The 19370-nt window shown below is 49.1% G+C and overlaps 1 protein-coding gene across 1 annotated transcript in view; it reads left to right on the forward strand.

Annotated features, from left to right (window-relative positions):
* The window catches only part of TMEM132C (transmembrane protein 132C), a gene marked incomplete at both ends in the record, with an annotated part of 267928 nt that overhangs the window by 213661 nt on the left and 34897 nt on the right, over positions 1 to 19370 (forward strand). Inside the window, one exon of the mRNA XM_080717639.1 lies at positions 9971 to 10154. Coding sequence (XP_080573765.1) covers positions 9971 to 10154 — 184 coding nt within the window. The remainder of the gene's footprint in view (positions 1 to 9970; positions 10155 to 19370) is intronic.

The following is a 19370-nucleotide window of genomic DNA, read 5'->3' on the forward strand; positions in this document are numbered from 1 at the left end:
GTCACAAGAACAGCGGTGCCTACGTCACATCTTCGCCCTACGAGAGCGCGCTCTAGCCAGGCATAGAACAGTAGAGCACACCTGTTATCCCAGAACTTGAGAGGCTGAGACAGAGGGAAGGACCTCATGCTGGAGGAAAGCCTCAGCAACTTCGTGAGACCCTGTTTCAAAAACTTTTAAAACTTACCTGGGCATGGTGGCACACGGTTGTAATCCTGGTGCTTGGGAGGCTGAGAGAGACAGGAGGATCGCAGGTTCACTGCTAGACTCTGCTTCTTAGTGAGGCCCTCTGCAACTTATAAATGGCTACAAACATTTTTGTGAGGTTTTCTTTTAAAGGTGAAGAAATTATGCAAAGTCTGGAGAATCAAAAACTAATGGCTTTAAAGTCTCCTTTCCCTCTGAAAAAGATTGGTTGTTTATTCATTAATTCTTCACTTACAGCTAAATAGAGGCTCCTAGTTCTTTTTTATTTATTTATTTTTTATACTGAGGATGGAACCCAGGGACATTTTACTTCTGAGCTACACCCCCTGCCCTACTGTTTATTCTTTGTTTTGAATCAGGGTCTCACTGAGTTGCAAAGGGCCTCACTAAGTAGCTGAGGCTGGCCACGAACTGTGATCTTCCTGTCTCAGTTTCCCGAATGCTGGGATGACAAACGTGCACCATCACACCTAGCTTTGATTTCTTCTTGAATGTGGATGGGGGGGGGGATCAAACTCAAATAATGACTCTGGTTTCAGTGTTCAATGCAAAAACAAATAGACAATCTGAAGATCCATAAGGGGAAAAAAGGCCCTTTCTTATTCTTCTACACTTCCTGTCCTTAAAACCTGCTTTGCGTACCATAGGTACTTAGTAAATAGTTCTGAAAAGAACGTGTGCTGCGGCGTGAGGGGAGATAGCTGGAGACCTCCCGACCGCTCCTGGAGAGCCCCGCAGAACGTCCCTCCTCACCGAGGCTGGGAATAGAGGACCAGAGGAGAGAACAGCTGTCACGGCCGTTTTGTAACGCTCGGTACAAGGAGGGCTCTGGGATCGAAGTCATTTTTCAGCAGGATGATGTTTTCCATCTCCGGTGTGAACACAGTGTTATCCAATTCCCCACAGCCGTCAGTCCGGGAGTCCCCTAACCAGAGTTTACTCTAAGATGAAATTGCAGCCTTTAAACTGATTTCTCAAAGGACGCAGTTCATTTTAGCATCTTGAAGACTCTCCATTTGGGCTGTTTCCAAGACACCTAAGAATGGCTTTTTTTTCTCTCTTTTTCTTTCTAAATTGGAGGTCCCCAGGGAGGGCTGTAGCTAAGTCATTATGACTTCAGTGCTTTGAATTTGAAAAGTGCCCCGCGGCTCGCCATTGTGGCTGCACCAGCGAAGCCCAAGCCGGACTGGGTGGTGGCACATTCTTCTCTTCTGAGAAGGGATAGCTGCTGAGAGCAAACATGCCTTCTTTAAAATGTGTAGCTGGGAGAGAAACAGGGCTTCCTCGTGCAGCGTGGGAGGCGCTCGTTTTGATCCTATGCAGATTTTTTCTGTCTGATGCGGTTTTCCTACTCTCTGATCCTCTTGCTGTGTCTAGGGGATAGCTTATGGAGGAGATGTGTTCGTGATATCTGCTGCCTTTTAAGCCAGGCTGCCTTGGATGGCGTTGCTAGAACACGAGGAGGTGTTTAGAGGTGGGCGAGGCTGATGTGGCTTGCAGGTGCTGTGAGCAGCGCAGGGACCTCTCTGGAACTTGTTGGGCTTGGGCTTCCCGGCATAGATGTCAGCTATAAGATAAACAGCCCCGTCAGCCGGAGAGTTAGAGCGCGGCACTGGCCGCTTTCCATATCCTGATTCTAGAAAAGGGGAAACTGAGGCCCAGGGAGGTGCCAACATGACAGCCAAACAGATGATTGGGTGAGGCTGTTTCAAATCAACAGAAGCTGAATCTGGCTCAGCCCAAGATAGAATAGATCCTGAGGTCCGGGGTGCAGCAGAGGCTGAGAGAGAGGCTTGGGAAAGAACAGAATATGAGCAAAGCTCTGGTCACTGCAGCAAGGGCTCAAGGCAGGTGGGCGAGCCAGCATCACCACCGCAAGGCCCTCGCTCACATCGCCCTCCTCTTCCTTATCAACTGCTCCTGTTGGCAAGGACCCAGAAGGGCACAGCCTGGTCCAGCCCCACTGGCCACACGCGAATGGGGAAACATTTTTCCTTGGAAGAAGACTGCCAGACTTCCATGCTCTGCTCTAGCATGTCTACTGGGAATCTCTGAGATGAGAGAGATCCATCCACCTCCTGCTGGCCCCTCCATGTGCTAGAGAGAGTCTACACCCGGACCACCACCTTCTCCCAGCAACTCAGAGGAGCCTGGCTTACAGTATCTCTCTGGCTCACTCCCACTTTTCATTCAAGTCTCCGTTCAAAGGCACTGCTTTGAGAAAGCCTTCTCTCCCTGCCTCCCTGACTTGGTGCAGTTGCCCTAATTTCTGAAATTCCACTGAGCGGCATTCAGCTGACCTCACTTTAGTGGAGGTGTTTGCTGAGAGCTGGGAGCACTGCACTGTCTGGATGCGCCTCTGGTCTCGATCCATCACTCTGTGACCCCTGCAAACTGCACTCTCCGGGGTTCCTCACTGAGTGGATTATGGCACAGGACCCAATTTTCAGGCTGGACTAAGCCGTCCATGGGAGAGGACAGGAAGACAGAAGAGGACGTCGACACACTCTCTTCTTCCAAGGGTGTCTCCGGCAACTCTTTTCTTCCGTGACTCCAGCTCTCACCAGATAGCTCCCCAAAGGACCCATCTCTTGATTAGTGACCCAGCCCCCTGGACCCCTTCCCCATCCTCTGTCCCTCATGCTGAAGGCAATAGGTTATTCCTCTTGCTGGTGACCTCAACACCCCCATTTCCTCTGTCTGCTCCACCAATCTTAATAACTCAAATCAAATCTCCTCTGCAGAATGTTCTATTATGGCTTCAGTTCTGGCTTTTGGGGTAGAGTTCAATGCTTCTGGAAAAGCTGACATCTTCAAAGGATGTTCCTGGCCTCCTCTCCTACTCAGGATGCCGAGTAGAGGAAGCTTTCTGCTTTAGCCGTGGGACCTGGTGGCAGCGCTGTCCACAAAGCACTGGGAGGCCCAGGGCAGGGACGATGGGCTAGGACTCCCTCAGCCCTGCCTTTGGGTTTTTGATGGAATGAGACTCTCATCTTGCCACTGCTGACTAGAGAACAAGAATAAGACCTTGACATTGGATACTCTTCCTTAAAAACGAAAGCAAAAACAAAACAGAGTACTTCCTAAAAGTCATGCCAAAAAGAAAAATGAGTTCCTGAAAGTCTTGCCAAAAAGAAAATTGGCATCCAGGCCCCCTCCCCAAGCCCATTTGAATCTGAAATGGAGAGAGCTTTCAAAAATCCACTGGCATCTTTCTCCAAGGTTATCAAGATTTTTATCATGCAGCCGGGGTTGAGGACCTTAAGTAGGAGGGTGGAGGCTGTTGGGGTAAATGCTAGTATATGACCTGCAGGCCAGGCACTAAGACAGGTGGTAGAGCAAGAGCTAGGTGGTTTTCTAAGCCCTAGCAGAGCCCTTCCTGCTTGGAAAATGTCACTGCTGCCAGATGCCAAAGAAGGAACCCAGAATGAGTGCAGAGTGGCCCCTGGACTTGATTAATCTCTTCATGTCCTTAGCCAAGTAAGTATGAAGAGGGTTGTCGGTATCTGGGGACTCCCTGAGGCCATCCTGGGCCTACCACAACTACAGAGGTTCCCATCTTACCTCCACACAGTGGATAATGCAAAGCCATGCTCCTTAAATACCTGCTGATGGATGACAAACGGGTGGGTTGCTGGGTAGCAGAAGCCTTCTGCTTTTGAAGTGAAAAACTTTCCTTATTCCCTTGAGGGCTCTCTCATCCCGCCGTTAATGGTACCACAGAGACCCGCAGCTCATCAATTACAAACATTAACTGTAAATTACAATTTTGCATAGTTAATTCAGCCTCTTCATTATGTATTTAGTCGAGCTTAGCAGGCATAAAATTCAATAGCGGCAGCGCTGGAGCAGATCCAGTTGTCTGTCTTCTGTGATATTTTGGAAATGCAAACTTTAGTAGTGGACCTTGGAGCATGTCCGCGCTGGAATTTCTCCAGCGGGCTCTTGCCTGGTGCCAGGCTCTTGGAACGGGTTCAACGCTTCTGGAATCGCTGATAGCTTCAAAGGCTGCTCCTGCCCTCCTCTCCTGTGAAGCAGGGATTCTGACTCCCATCTTGGGTAGAAATTAATATTAACCCGACTAGTGGAAGTGTGAAGACCAGGGAGCTCGGTGTGGCTTCTGAAGCAATCCCACATCCATTGCTCATTTTATAAATATTTGCCGAGCGCGGCTCATGGGCCAGCATGACAGTGTGGCGGATGGGGGAGAATGATGTCCAGGCTGGCACTGGAGAAAGAGGAGGCTCATAGTGTCCGCCACATGCCTCTGGGTGCATAATGCATCATGTGGTCTTATAGATGAAGTGGCTGGGGGAGCCCCAAGTATTGGGTGACTATAAAGAAGAGTGAGCCATGAACAGCAGAAGAAATGCTGTCAGAGGTGAACCAAGGAGGAAGGCAAGTACCAGACCCTGTGCAGAGGGATGCTTGGTTGTGTTGGAGTAAGGCAGAGAGTCAGAATGCACAACCTGGGGGAAAGTGGTTTAAGAGAGAGAGAGAGAGAGAGAGAGAGAAGTAGTGGCAGAGACAGAATTCCATTATCAGGGTTTGGATGATGAAAACATTATGAATCCCAGGACCAGGCTCAGAATGGTCACTCAGTAATCAGTTGTTCATCTGTGCTTAACTTCAGCTAGTGAATGTTGTGGGCGTTTCTAATCTCCGCTCTCCCTTCCAGTGTGCAATGTGATGGTGCGGTTGTAGGCTTCTGCACTCCCTAAGACCTCATGCTACTGCAGACAGAAACCTGAGCCTAGCTCCTTCCTAGTTATCTAAGGTGTTTCAGGGTGAAGCGTGACTTGGGCTCTGCTGCACTCTTCCCGAACTTGACCCAGGTGGACCAGGTTTCCCTTGGAGCAATGGCCGCCTCCTTACTCACGGCCAGGACTTGGGTACAAATAAAGAAGCTTGGTTCGTTGCTGGTGATGAAAGCTGATACCGATATTTTATAGTACCCCATAAAGCTGTGCAAACAAACTAAGGAATATTCAGAAGCAGCAGAAGGCAGAGGGGCACCCTGCAAGAAAGCTAGGACACAATAAGTTTATTCCTTATGGAGTTGGGCTCTATGGAAGGCCCCCGATTGTAATCCAGGTGTGCTTAAAAGCAGGGCAGCCTTCATCAGCTTTGCTCCTCAAAACTCTGATGTTGTCCCAGGCCCTTCCTGCTAATTGTAGAGAGTGGGGAAGGGACAGGTAGCCCCTCTTGCTGCCCTGGTGTATTGGATGAGGGCATGTCACCTCATCTGAGCCTGTTGTATGCCCTCGTTCAGGGCTCTGAGTGGGCATCACCAGTGCAAAGAACCAAGCTAGACAGACATGCACTTTGGACTCGGTGGCAGTGCCCTCTTTGGGACTGGTGATACCTGAGGTTCTAGACTTGCAAACCCCCCTTTCCCCCCACATTTCCCTATTTATTTCCCTCTGTCCTTCCTGGTAATTTTGAGACGTTTATTCAGTTTGCTTTATTATTATTTATCATCATCTTCACCATCATCAGCTTGGGAATGGAACCCAGGGGCACTCTACCTCCAACCTACACCCCCAGCCCTGTTTTTCATTCTTTATTTTGAAACAGGGTCTCCCTAAGTTGCAGGGGGCCTCACTAAGTAGCAGAGGCTTCCCACAAACCTTGATCATCTTGTCTCAGCCTCCCAGATACTGGGATAACAAGCATGCGCCACCACGCTCGTCTCAATTGGCTTTATTCTATAGGTCAGCCCTACGTATTATCTGTTGCATGTCATCCGAAGCCCTGGGTTTCAGCACCACGGAGAGTTCCCTGGCACTAGCCTCCGAGTGAACCTGGGTCCATGGGAAGCACCTGTTCTCCGCTGCCTTCTTGAAATACACGTGAAGCCAGATGCAGTTGCTCGCACTGGTAATCCCAGTACTTGGGAGGCTGAGCCAGGAGGGTCATAGGTTACAGGCTAGCCTCAGCAACTTCCCGAGGCCCTCGGCGACTTAGTGAGACCCTGTTTCCAAATAACAAATAAACAGAGCTGGGGAATAGCTCCAGGGTAAGATGTCCCTGGGTTTGATCCCCAGTATCACAAAACCCACATACACTAGAATAAAACTGAAGCCTAATCGGAGCGGCTTCCCCGGTATAGGTCCCATTTCTTGGTTTATAGTCTCTCTTCTTTCTGCAAGCACCAAGCTTCCCACCGTGACTGATGACTTTGGAGCTAAAATCCCTTACCCCACATAGTGGGGAGGTGTAAAGCCCTGTTGGTCTTTTAACACAATCCCAGACTCTATTTTTTTTTACCCTATAGATTTCAGTAGATAAGAGATTTGGTAGATTGGATTTCCAGGGGTCCAAATGTTATTGTGGCTGACGGGGGAAATGTATTTGCTTTTGAGTAAGAGCTTTTTAAAGCCAATTTTGAAAATTTCTTTCAAGAGTTACTGCAATAAGCGTACGCTATTGATTTTAGCAAGTGGTGATTCTTGGGTTCTCTCTGAAGTCACTCGTGTGTTTAGATTCCTCTCATTCTTACTCCAACTATATCACGGGCCCCACAGCACCTGATGTGGATACCTCCTGGTGTCCCAAGACAGGAGCTTAGCAGATGTTTCAGTGTGGCCAGAGACCGTACAAAGGCAAAAGCCACAGAAAGCATGGCAGGCAGGTTTCTTCTTTTCTTGGTCCCCTACCAGCTTTATGTGCATCAATTGTGTCTGACAAAGACAGGTCCTTAGTAAATACATGCTATGCACCGCCAATGTGCCCAGCTTATAACAAGGAGCAGCGTCCACCTTGTTCTCAGAAAGCCCCTAGGCCAGCTTTACAAACACATCCTCGTGGAGGGTCCCTGCAGTCACTGGGCATGACTGCGGAGTCTGATCCTGCTAAAACATAACAGTTAATGTTTGTGGATGCTCGCGGGCGCTGAGCTCTGTTCCAAGTGCTTTGGACATGTGCGTGCATTTATTTAATCCCCCTATCAACTCTTGGAAATGGGGGGGATTAGCCATCCCATTTTTCAAGTAGGGAAAAGGAGGTAGGGATGTCCACCATCACCCAGTCACTAATGGGGGAAGTTAGGATCGGATTTTGGAGAGTCTGTTTGCAAGCATGGCCCCTGACACACATTGTTATCTCCCTTAAAGGGCCATTGATATAGTCTTGGTTCTGGTTCCTAAGCTCTCTTCTCCTTCCTCCTTTATCTTCCCCTTTTTGTGATTTCTTCTTTCTTAAGCACCACATCACACCTAGAGCTATAGCTGTTCTTACCGCAGCTCAAAGATGTGAGGATAAGGTGGTGTTAAGGACCAACCCCATTCCCACCTCCGTCTCTCCTTCATCCCCTTGGGGCACTATCAGGGTCGTGGGGACCCACCTAGAAAGTTACCGTGTTCCGTCATCCTCTTGACAGGCGTCTTCTACCTCCAAGTCAGAGCCCTTCTGTAAAAACTCCCCTAGAAAGATGGAAGAGACAGCTAGACAGAGGTGCCAGGACAAACCTGTGCCCACGGGTGTTCCTGAGCCAGAGACAGCAAACAGACAGTCACAGGGAGGTGGCTTAAGCTACATCCCTGCTTAAAGTTGAAGCTCTTTCTGCTTAAAAAGCAGAGATGTCACAGCAAAACCCAGAGTGCTGGCTTCTCTAGAACAATCTCTCACTCACTATCCTTGATGGCGGGAATGTCCCTAAAAAGAAACAGAACAGAGGTGGCGAGCGCCAGACAGGCTTCTACCCTTGTCTCCAGGAAAGGGTCACACGTCAGTGTATAGTTCCCTTCCCCGTCCTGTGAACACATCCCGACTGCGTTCCTTAGACATGAAGAAGGTAAGGTGCGTAGCCATGGAAAAGGGCTGGAAAGTCACACAATACACAAAAGTAGACAGACCAAAGCTTATGTTCTGTACGTCCCTTGTGTGAGTGGACCTGCTCAACCCCGGGGCCTCCGGGCTCCTTACTCTGTGGGGCCCCCTCCTCTGGCCCTCGCCCTCTGGAGCATTCCCGAGGTCTCCAAGTACCCTCTGTAGCTCTCCCACCTCTCTTTGTCTGAGGCCCCAGTTCCCTGAAAGCTTGATGCATTAGGGTCTTGTCTTCAAGTTGCTCTGCTTACAATTCTGCCCAGCTCCTGGGTGGATAAACTTTGCCTCCAATTTCTATCTGTGTTGTTATTGTTATTATTATTATTATTATTATTATTATTATTATTCTAAAACTAATATAAAGCTTAGCTGGCTCACAGGTGGTGGGCATCCCAGCGGGAACTGCAGCATGTTTTAAATAGGTGCTTGGGCTGTGCGTACTGTCACACACTTGTAATCCCAGCATTTGTGAGGCTGAGACAGGAGGATCGCAGTTCGTGGGCAGCCTCAGCTACTGAGTGAGGCCCTTTGCAACTCAGTGAGTCCCTGATTCACAAAAACAAAGAATAATGCCAGGCGTGGTGGCGCACGCTTGTAATCCCTGCGCTTGGGAGGCAGAGACAGGAGGATCGCGCAGGTTCAAAGCCAGCCTCGGCTGGCTTAAGAGACCCTGTTTCGGCCGGGCGTGGTGGCGCACGCTTGTAATCCCCGCGCTTGGGAGGCAGAGACAGGAGGATCGCGCAGGTTCGAAGCCAGCCGCGCGCGCTGGCTTAGGAGACCCTGTTTCCAAATAAAAATGTAAAAATAGGTCTGGGAGTGTAGCCCGGAGGCAGAAGGGCTTCCTGGAACCCCAGTACCACCAAAAATAAAATAAAATAAAATAAAATAAAATAAAATAAAATAAAATAAAATATCAGGCAAGGGGGTGTCATTCAGAAGAAGAATGCTCCTGGGTTCCATCTCCAGTACTGAAAACAAAAAACAAAAAACAAAAAACAAAAACAAACAAACAAAAAAAAAAAAACAGGTACTTCGTTGGTTTTTTCCCCTCTAGCGTGGCTGGGGATCTATTTTATGCAAACACACTGGCAGAGGAATAGGAGTATCTGCTTCAGCACATGTATGAAATGGGAGCCCTGGTAACCAGGCACGCCAGGGGTTTTGACTGCAATTGGAGATCATGCGTGCATGGGGCCTGGTCTAGTGCCTGGACCATGGTGAATACTTATTAACAGTAGTCTGACATTTTTGTTCGTGTGTGTGTGTGTGTGTGTGTGTGTGTGTGTGTGTGTGTGTTATGGGAGAACTTAATCCAGAGGCACTTTTACCTCTGAGCTACATCCCCAGCCTACTTTATTTTGAAACAGGGTCTCACAAGGTTGCTGAGGCTGTCCTCAAACTTGCAACCCTCCCCTCTCAGCCTCCCAAGCATTGGAATGATAGGCGTGCATCCCCATGCCCAGCTTCAAACAGGGCCTTGCTACATTGCTAAGAGTCATGCAACGTTGCTAAGGCTGTCCTCGAACCTGGGGTCCTCCCGTCTCAGCCTCCCAAGTACTCGGATTACAGGCATGCACCACCAGGCCTGGCTTCATTTTTATTTTTATGTTTACGTGAGCAAAACACCTTAAAATAGTAATATTGTTGCCCAGAAAACTCAGGTAGCAGGATGACTTTCAAAGCCAAAGGGAGAAACACTGTTTCTGTCCTCTCTCCTGCAACAATACCTATCCTTCCTCAGCAGAGCTGCTGACGAGGCAGCTGCTGCTACATCAGGACTGCTAGGCTGGCTCTGCTCCTGAGCCAGGGAGGGCCAGAGAGACATCCTGTTGAATTTCTTTTCTGAGTATCAGAAAGAGATGCAGAAAGCCAACAGGAGAGAGAAAGGACCTGAGGACAAAGACGGCCTAACACCCTTTCTCCATCCCCTTTGCAGAAACAGCAGCCTCTTCAACGAGGTGGTGCAGATGAACTTTGAGATAGCCAGCTTCAGCAGCCTCTCGGGGACGCAGCCCATCACGTGGCAGGTGGAATACCCACGGAAGGGGACCACGGACATCGCCGTGTCTGAGATCTTCATCCGCCAGAAGGACCTGGTGGGCATCGTGCCCCTCGCCATGGTAAGACGTGCCGTCCTGGATGCTGCGGTGTCCGGGTGCCCAATGCCGTGCTTGCGTCCTCCTTTCTTTCCAGGATGTGTGCTGTAGTATTTTATGGGGCAGTTACACCCAGGGTCCCTCCTCTTTCTCCACCCTGGGAGTTGCTAGCTTCAGTTCCTTAGCGTACCTCTCTCAGCTTCGAGAATTCTCGCAGTGCTGTCGAGATATTTGCTTTCTCTGTCCCTGTACCAAGTTCGTTGTTGCTTACTTTCTTCTTCAAGTCTTCTTTTCTCCTGCTCCTTTTTGGTGAGGAAACTTTGGGCTATCCTGTGTATTAGTCAGGATGAGCCGGGCTGTGCTACGGCAACAAATAATCCCCAAATTCTGGGGGAACCTCAGGCAATGAAATCTCTTCTTGATTACACTGCGTTACTGAAATGGCATAGGGACTATCAATAGTGCTGGTCCTGAGGCATCCTTTTAGGTTCTTCCTGACGATTCCTCCTTGCCTGGGAAGCCTAACTTCTCTATCCCCTCTTCTACGACAAGATGATGGGTCAGCCTTGGGCTCCATAGTGCTTTCTGTGGGCTAAGTGTCCATCTATAATGCACAAAGCAAGCTGGATATGGTGGCACACACCTGTTAATCCCAGTACTAGGGAGTCTGAGACAGGAGGATGGCAGGTTCAAGACCAACCTAGTGAGCTTCTTAGCAACCTAGGGAGACCCTGTTTCAAAACAATAAATAAAAATAAAAAGGTCTGGGGGTATAGCTCAGAGGTAGAATGCCCCTGGGTTCACATAAATAAATAGATAAACACACAAAGCAGACAAATCCCAATCCTCTCTGTCCAGCTTACGGTGCAGTTACAGTTATTTATTCTTAGTAGATTTCACTACTGAGAATGTGTCAGAAAACATGCTATTTGCCTAGATTACCTTAAGGATGGTGGGTTAATCAGGATTCAAGGGCTACAAACACAACCCAACTTAAAGTTGGTTTTCATGTGACTTAGAAGTATTCAAACGTGTTTCTCAAACATGCACGGGTATGCCCACCACGTGATGGAGGAGCTCCAGTTTAACCTCCTAGGTTATAACAATGGTGCTGCTGCAGACCACACGTGGGTGATAAGGATAAAGAGATACGGGCTTTGATAATATTAAAACCAACTGGCACCGGGCTTGGTGGCTAACACATGTAATCCCAGTACTTTGGAGGCTGAGACAGAAGGATCACAGATTTGAAGTCAGCCTCAGTAACTTAGTGAGGCTCTCAGCAACTTAGACGCTGTTTCCAAATAAAAAATAAAATGGGTCTGGGAGTATAGCCTGGAAATAGAAAGCCCCTGGGTTCCACCCCTAGTAAAACACACACACACACACACACACACACACACACACACACACGAAAAACAGGAAAGAAAAAGAAAAAAACTGGCAGAGCTTGGATCATGTACCACCCTAAAAGCCAGTTTATGAGGTTAAACAGGAGCAAAGCCTGGGGAGCTGGGGGGTGAGTGACCCTGGAACAAGTACAGAATCTGACCAAGAACAGGACGTGGTACATCCTGGGAGAAAAATCAAGCTTTCGCTGAATCATAGAGAACAGACACTGGTCAAAGACAACAGATGTCCACCCAGAAGGCTCCGTCTGCCACAAGGATTCGTAAACACACTGAGGCTGGAGAACCGTTCCCCTTGGCCGCTCGAGTCCGCTGTCCCCCACGGGCTACGTGCCATCTGCTCCCTGAGCCCCAAGCCAGTAGCAATGATTTTAACATTTTTAAGTGTCTACATTTCAAGTGGTTCTGTGAAGTCGCTTAACATGCTTCCTAGCTCATGGACCCTGAAACTATTTTCTCCCTGACCCTTTAGAGAGAAAGTTTGCAGACTTGGAACCCACGCCGACATCAATTCTAGAATGTGAGCTTTCAGTTCCTAGCTAGCCTATCTATTCCCAAAGCATAGGACATTCAAATGCTCCAGAAACAAAACCATTCGAAAGATATAAGGCATTATTACAGCCCACTTTCCAATGAGAGTCGTTCCCTTGAAGTGCGGTATTATTCTGGTTATTGTATTTTCGTAATGCCTTTAAGGCACCAGGAAAAGGCTACTAATGCGGTACCCAGAATGCCTTTGTCTGCACGTTACTGCAAATAAATTCAATCTGGCTTCATCCAAAGGACCCTGTCGGGCAGACATCGCTGCGGGACCACGTAGCGCTCGGGTCTGAACACCAGACTCAGGAGCTCAGGTTACAGCAGTTTTGCTTCCCCAGAATATATAACCTGACCTCAGCTGCGAGAAGCAGCTGGGCACATCAGGAGCTGTGCTAACCAAGAGCCCATGCATGAGGCGGTTTGGAGAAACCTTAATCCTTCTATCGTCTTGGAGTCTCTGAGCATCTGGGGCTGACGAAAAACATGTGGGGGCTTTGGGTCTCTTTAGATGTAAGCAGAAAGCAATCACATTCCAAAGTTATTCTTCTAGAATGAGTGTTAGTGCATTTATAGCCAGCTGCAAAAAAGACACATTTATTGGAAGTAACCAGCAAGAAAAGTCCAGCATTACTAGAAGATAAGGCTGCACGCGCGTGTGTGTGGGGGGGGAGGGGGTTTACTGGGGACTGAACCCAGGGGTATTCTACCTCCAAGCTACACCCCCAACCTTATTTTATTTTTTTATTTGGAAACAGGATCTCACTACACTGCCGAGGGCCTCTCTGAGCTGCTAAGGCTGGCTTCGATTCTGTCTTCCTCCTGCCTCAGCCTCCCAAGTACTAGGATAACAGATATGCACCGCCAGGCTATGCTAGAGGCGTTAAAAAGAAGAAGAAACTGAACAAGAAGAAAACCCTTGTGTTGCCTGTTTGCAGTCAGGGACACAGCTGGCTAGGTCTTGGAAGAAGTTAAGTCAACTTCCTGAGTTTTTGCTTGCTTTAAAGAAAGGTACAAGCCACGCGTGGTGGCGCACGCTTGCAATTCCAGCTTTTGGGAGGCTGAGACAAGAGGATCGCAGTTCTCGGACAGCCTCAGCTAGTCAGTGAGGCCCTTTGCAACTCAGTGAGACCATGTTTCCAAATAAAGAATAAAAAATAGGGATGGGGTGTAGCTCGGAGGTCAAATGCCCCTGGGTTCCATCCTCAGTACACCAAAAGAAAAAAAGGAAGGAAGGAAGGAAGGAAGGAAGGAAGGAAGGAAGGAAGGAAGGGAAAGGAAGGAAGGAGAAAGGTAGGAAGGAAGGGAAGGAGAGGAAAAAAAAGGAAGGAAGGAAGGAAGGAAGGAAGCAAGCAAGCAAGCAAGCCCCACAGGGAAAGTCCCCTCTTAAGAGCACCCTTCTCCAGCCCTTCCTAAGACCAAGGAAAAAGGTCCCAACTAGAGGAGCCATACACAGCCCCATTTTTCACCACGCTGCAACCCCAACCCCACTGAGCAACAAGATGTGCTGAGCAGGAAAACCTGCTGTGTGCTGTCCCACAGAGCGCCCACCACCCAGGCAGAAGCCCCGGGCCACTGCAGGGCCAAGCACAGAACACCGGCCCCCGGGGCCACTGCGGCCGACCCGCTGCCTGCTGACATCGTGCCTGGCACAGAGGCAGGAAGGCTGCAGGTGTGGTCGCTGGGGCAGCCTTTCCAGCATCCTCTCCCCGGGCCTCCATGCCTCCCTCTGTCCACACTAGGCTTTGGGGGCTGGGGAGGTCTAGATGGGAGGCCACAGGTGCACCAGGTCTTCCGGAGCCTGAAGGAGGCAGTGGTCTTTTTAAGGAGCCGCAGAAATCGCCAGACCTCACATGAAGCTCTTACCTGGGCCAGGTGTGGGGGCCGTCTGCAGAGGAGCAGAAGGCAGATCCCTCTGGATGCATGCAGCACCCGCTGCTGGTACGACCTGTGAAAACACAGATATGTTATCAGATATTGCCAGGTGGTGAGCAGAGGCTGCCAGCTAACAGCCTGAGGAGGAGAGCAGGGGACGGGCAGACAGGTTTCTTTGTCCTGTTGTCCTCGATGGTTTCTCCTTAAAGTTTATTTAAAAATAAAAGTAAATATTTTTGGTACTCAGGATCGAACTCAGCAACTTTCTACCTCCAAGCTATCCCCCCCCCCAGGCCTATTTTATTCTTTATTTTGAAACAGGGTCTCACTAAGTAGCTGAGGCTGGCCTTGAGCCTAAAATCCTCCTGTCTCAGACTCCAAGAACTGGAATTACAGACATGTACCACCATAAGCAGCAATATATTATATTATATATTTTTATATATTATATAATATATATATATATATATATATATATATATATATATATAGCAGTACTGGGGATTGAACTCAGGGGCATTCTACCTCTAAGCTACACCCCCAGCCCAATATTTTATTTTTTATTTTTTATTCTTGAATCAGGGTCTCACTAAGTTACAGATGGCCTAGTAAGCAGCTGAGGCTGGCCGTGAACCTGTGATCCTCCTGTCTCAGCCTCCCAAGTACTGGGATTACAAGTGTGCACTACCACACCCAGCTTAGCAAAAATAATATTTTTTTGTGGTACTGGGGTTCCTGGAAGCCCTTCTACCTCCGGGCTACACTCCCAGACCTATTTTATACTTTTTTTTTTTTTTTGAAACAGGGTCTTTTAAGCCAGCGCAGCTGACTTCGAACCTGCGCGATCCTCCTGTCTCTTCCTCCCAAGCATGGGGATTATAAGCGTGCGCCACCACGCCCGGCAGCAAAAATAATTTTTAAGCATAAATTTTAGGCCTGGAGAAGGCAGCACCCTCGTTTCAGCAGGAGTGAGGAGAGACTCTGCCCAGGACTGATGCGCCTAGATTGAATTTCCTGGGTGTCGAGCACTTACTTGGAATGCCAAAGAGTTTCAAAGTTATCACGGTGATGGGATTAGATGAGGTCATTTGCTTTTTTACCCGGAAACATTTCCCTTACGTGAAGCTTTCAAAACTCCTAGAACACATCCCTATCTTGCTGCATAAAATCAAATTAAAAATAAAGTGGCAATCAGCAGACCGCTTAAAGGAGACTGCTGCTCACTCTTGAGGCTGCGAGCTGCCTGAGGGGGAGCCAGGTCCTCCATCCCTGGGTGAAAAGCACAGCAAAAAAGAGCCTCAGGCTAATCCCAGTCCTGGGGAGGCTGAGACAGGAAGATCACAGGCTGGAGGCCAATCTCAGCATCACGGCAGGGCTCTCAGCAACCTAGCAAGACCCTGTTTCCAAACCAAAAAAGGCTGGGGTATAGCTCAGTTAGAGTGCCCCATGCATTCCTTGGAAGCAGGGCTTTGTGGGTGCAGTAACTTCAGGACAAGGTCATACTGGATTAGGAAGGTGCCAGGTGCTTTTCTCTACATAGAGAAGAGAACAGAAGATGGGCTCTCCGCCGCTTAGCCTGACTGCTGGTGTGAGCCCCGCCTCTTCCTCTTAATGGCTGCGTGGCCTGGGACAAGTACCTTCACCCCTCTGCCTCAGTTTCATTATTTTATTATTTTCTTATTTTATTCCCATTTCTGCAAAATGGGAATCAAAGCAAGACCCCCCTAACATGTAAGCCTGTTTTTGAGAACAAACTTGGAAATCCTAGCCAGACACTTAGTGAGATTTCAAGATGTGCGAGTTGTTTTTCTATTTATTTGGTTTTTTTCCTAGTGTGGGGAGGGGCCTAGGGATTGAACTCGGGGGTGTTCTACTTCTGTGCTACACTCCCAGCCCGTTTTGTTGGTTTTAAAACAGGGTCTTGGCCGGGCATGGTGGCACACGCTTGGGAGGCGGAGACACAGGTTTGAAGCCAGCCTCGCCTTCTGGCTTAAGAGAACCTGTTTCCAAATAAAAGTATAAAGTAGGTCTGGGAGTGTAGCCCGGAGGTAGAAGAGTTTCTAGGAACCCCAGTACCACTAAATAAATAAATAAATAAATAAATAAATAAATAAATAATAAAATGGTCCAGTTAGGTTGCCGAGAGTCTCTGCTACATTGCTGAGGCTAGCCTTGAATCCATGATCCCCCTGTCACAGCCTCCCAAGTACATGGGACTACAGGCACCTGCCACCATACCTGGCTCTGTTCTTTGTTTTATTTAAAAATAAAAATAAACTCCATACTAAACTGCTGCTTACTTTTTTTTTTTTTTTTGCACTACTGGGGATGGAACCCAGTCGCATTCTACTTCCAAGCTATACCCCCAGCCCTGTGTTTTTTATTCTTTATTTTGGAACAGGGTCTCACTGAGTTGCAGAGGGCCTCTCTAAGTAGCTGAGGCTGTCCACAAACCATGATCCTCCTTGTCTCAGCCTCCCGAATGCTGAGATTACAAGTGTGCGCCACCGTGCCTGGCTGCTACTTAACATTTAAAAGGAAATGTTGCTTCACCAAAAATTAGGGTAGTGGTTCTTTTTTTGTAATTTTTTATTGGCGCATTGTAGTCAAACATCTTAATGGGATACAAGATGGTAGAGGCGTACATGCACACATCACTCGTTTAGTGATTCTTCAGTCTATTTACAACAGATATACCAACGTACTGCAAAAAGGTCGATCCCTATGCTGGTTAGAATTATCTTGGGCGGGGGCAGTTTCGACCTGGGGGAAGCATGCCCACTGCCCCGTGAACACAGAGCCCCTCTCAGGTACAGAGACTTAGCACCTGCCAGGTGAGGTCTCTCGGGGGTCTATCCCTGCTGTCTTCCTGCTGGAATGTAAGGAAACAGCCCTGTTAGAAGGACGCAGGCAGGGGTAAGCTTCGCCATGTTTGTGTCAATGTAGCCCTGGGGCTGGGTGGGGGTCTGAGTAGGAGACTTCACAGCCTCTGCGCTTCAGTGGGAGGGTTACACGTTCCTTTTCTCTGGCCACTAGTTGAAACTATGGTCCCCCCTTTGTCTGTCTAAAATGTTGTAACAAAATTAACCCACAGGCTGTGGCTTATAAACAACAGACATGTATCATTCACCTTGCCTGAAGCCCCAAGTGCAGAGAAAGCAGGGCGCTGGGCGTCAGGTGAGGGCGGCTTCCTGGGTCATAGACTCCTTTCTCTCTGTCTCCTGGAGAGAGAGATGAGGCAGGTCTCTGGGGCCTTTATTTTTTGGGGGCAGGGGGTGTTCTGAGGATAGAATCCAGGGGCATTCTTCCCCTGAGCTACACACCCAGCCCTTTTATTTTTTCATTTTGAAGTAGAGTCTCCCTAAGTTGCGGAGGACCTCTCTCAATTGCTGAGACTGGCCATCAACCTGTGACCCTCCTGTCTCAGCCTCCCAAGTACTGGGACGACAGGCACGCACCACCCGGCCCAGCTGTAAACCACATATTCTACTGCGTGCATCGAAGCCTCGTTCCAAGAAGGGGCCGTCATAGTCATCAGCCGGCGAGAGCCGCCATGATCCACAGAAAAGGACAGCGGAGGGCCAAGTCTGCAGAGAATTCCATGCTCGCCCTGGGCTGCCTTCCAGCCTGCTGAGACAGGAGATGCACCACCTGCACCACGGCGGGCCTCTCTTTAGTGAGCACCTGCTGTATACAAGCATAGTGTCTGTGCACCCTTCAGTGAGCACCTGCTGTATGCACACATGGCCTGTGTGCTTGTACCGAGCTCCTTCTGCTCAGGGTCCTTGTCCCTGTGAGTCCTGCAGACCGGCTTCTCCAGTGCCCTTTCTGGACTCCAGACTGTCTAACGTCAGCCCACACAGGTCTCCCACATCTAAACCCCGCTGTGTCTTTTTCAACAGTTAGTCACCGGCGCCTAGTACAGCTCCCGCCAAGTGGAAATCGCCCCATAAATCCTTGCCTAAATTAGCCCAGGCTGAAGGAAGATGAATCCTTCTTCTTGTCCGGGTAGCGTTAAACATGGCCAGCCTTGGTTCCACGGCCCCACGATTACGCCATCATTCAAAACACGTTAGACTATTGATCTAGGAATAAACTTGTAACTTAAGTCATTGTGGCACGGGGAAGGGATATTTTGGAGGAAAAGTGGAGAATCCGTGTGTGCGCGATGGATGCTCTAGGTCATCTCAGGTTCCCTGGACGTATTATGCACATCTGGGCTTGTTCTCCAGCCTGACCCATCCATTATTCAAGGAAGAACAGTTTTCTCGTGCTACATGGTACCTTGCATTCAGCTTTTATTAATTAGTCTTAAGAATTTAAAACATGCTGGGCGTGGCGGTGCATACTTGTAATCCCAGCACTTGGGAGGCTGAGACAGGATTGCGCAGGTTCAAAGCCAGCCTCAGCTACTGAGTGAGGCTTTCAGCAACTTAGTGAGACCCTGTTTCCAAATAAAATATAAAATAGGTCTGGGAGTATAGCACAGAGGTAGAAAAGCCCCTGGGTTTCACCCCCAGTACCATAAAAAATTTTAAAACACACACTCCTACTTATGCAAAACCTCCTAAAATATTGGAGGCGCTGGGATCTAAGGGTGGAGCGGTGGTTCCTGGGGCTGGGGATGGGAGGGATGAGATGCCGATCTGTGGGTCTCAGGTCCATTCCTGCAGATGAGCCGGCCCTGGGGATCTGCTCCGGGCCCCGCACCCGAGCCTGGGGGAGGCTTTGCCCACTTAGACTTGTGTCAAACACTTTCAACTTCAGGTCAAAAAGGGTGGTGTTACTGTTTGTCAGTTTTGCTTTTATATGTTACTGAGGATTGGCCCCAGGGGCATTCTACCTCCAAGCTACACCCCCAGCCCTGTTTTCTCTTTTTCTTTTCTAAATTTTGAAACAAGATCTCACAAAGTTGCTGTGGGCCTGGCTAAGTTGCTGAGGCTGGTCTCAAACCTGCAATCCTCCTCTCTCCGCCTCCCAGGTACTGGGACTACAGGCGTGTGCCGCTGCTCCTGGATGCAAGGAGAGTTTTAAAGAAAACCATTTAAAAGCAAGTTGCAGGCCGGGGGTTCTGAGCAGGGACCGAGGCCACTTGTGCCAGCGTGGGCACACAGTACAGCTGGGCTGGATGGAGAGCCTCCGAGGTCCCAGCAATGTTGCTACCGCAGACCCAGGGCCCACTCAGAACCACACCTGGACCCGGGGAGGCTCCTCTGGTGGTCACTAGAAACCCGTAGCGGTGGAGCTTTCTGGCTGCAGCTCAAATAAGTACAGTGTCATCCGCATCCTTAGCACTGGCGCCTACTATAAACACGGCCCAGAGGTCAGGGCCGCCCTTCCTTCTCTCCTGACTGTGCCCTTTGGTCTTCCAGGGTCTGCTCAAATCCGATTCCCATCTGAAGCCTCCTGGCCCACCTGC

This window comes from Muscardinus avellanarius (genome assembly GCF_963383645.1).
Source record: "Muscardinus avellanarius genome assembly, chromosome: 21".
Classification (NCBI taxonomy): Eukaryota; Metazoa; Chordata; class Mammalia; order Rodentia; family Gliridae; genus Muscardinus; species Muscardinus avellanarius.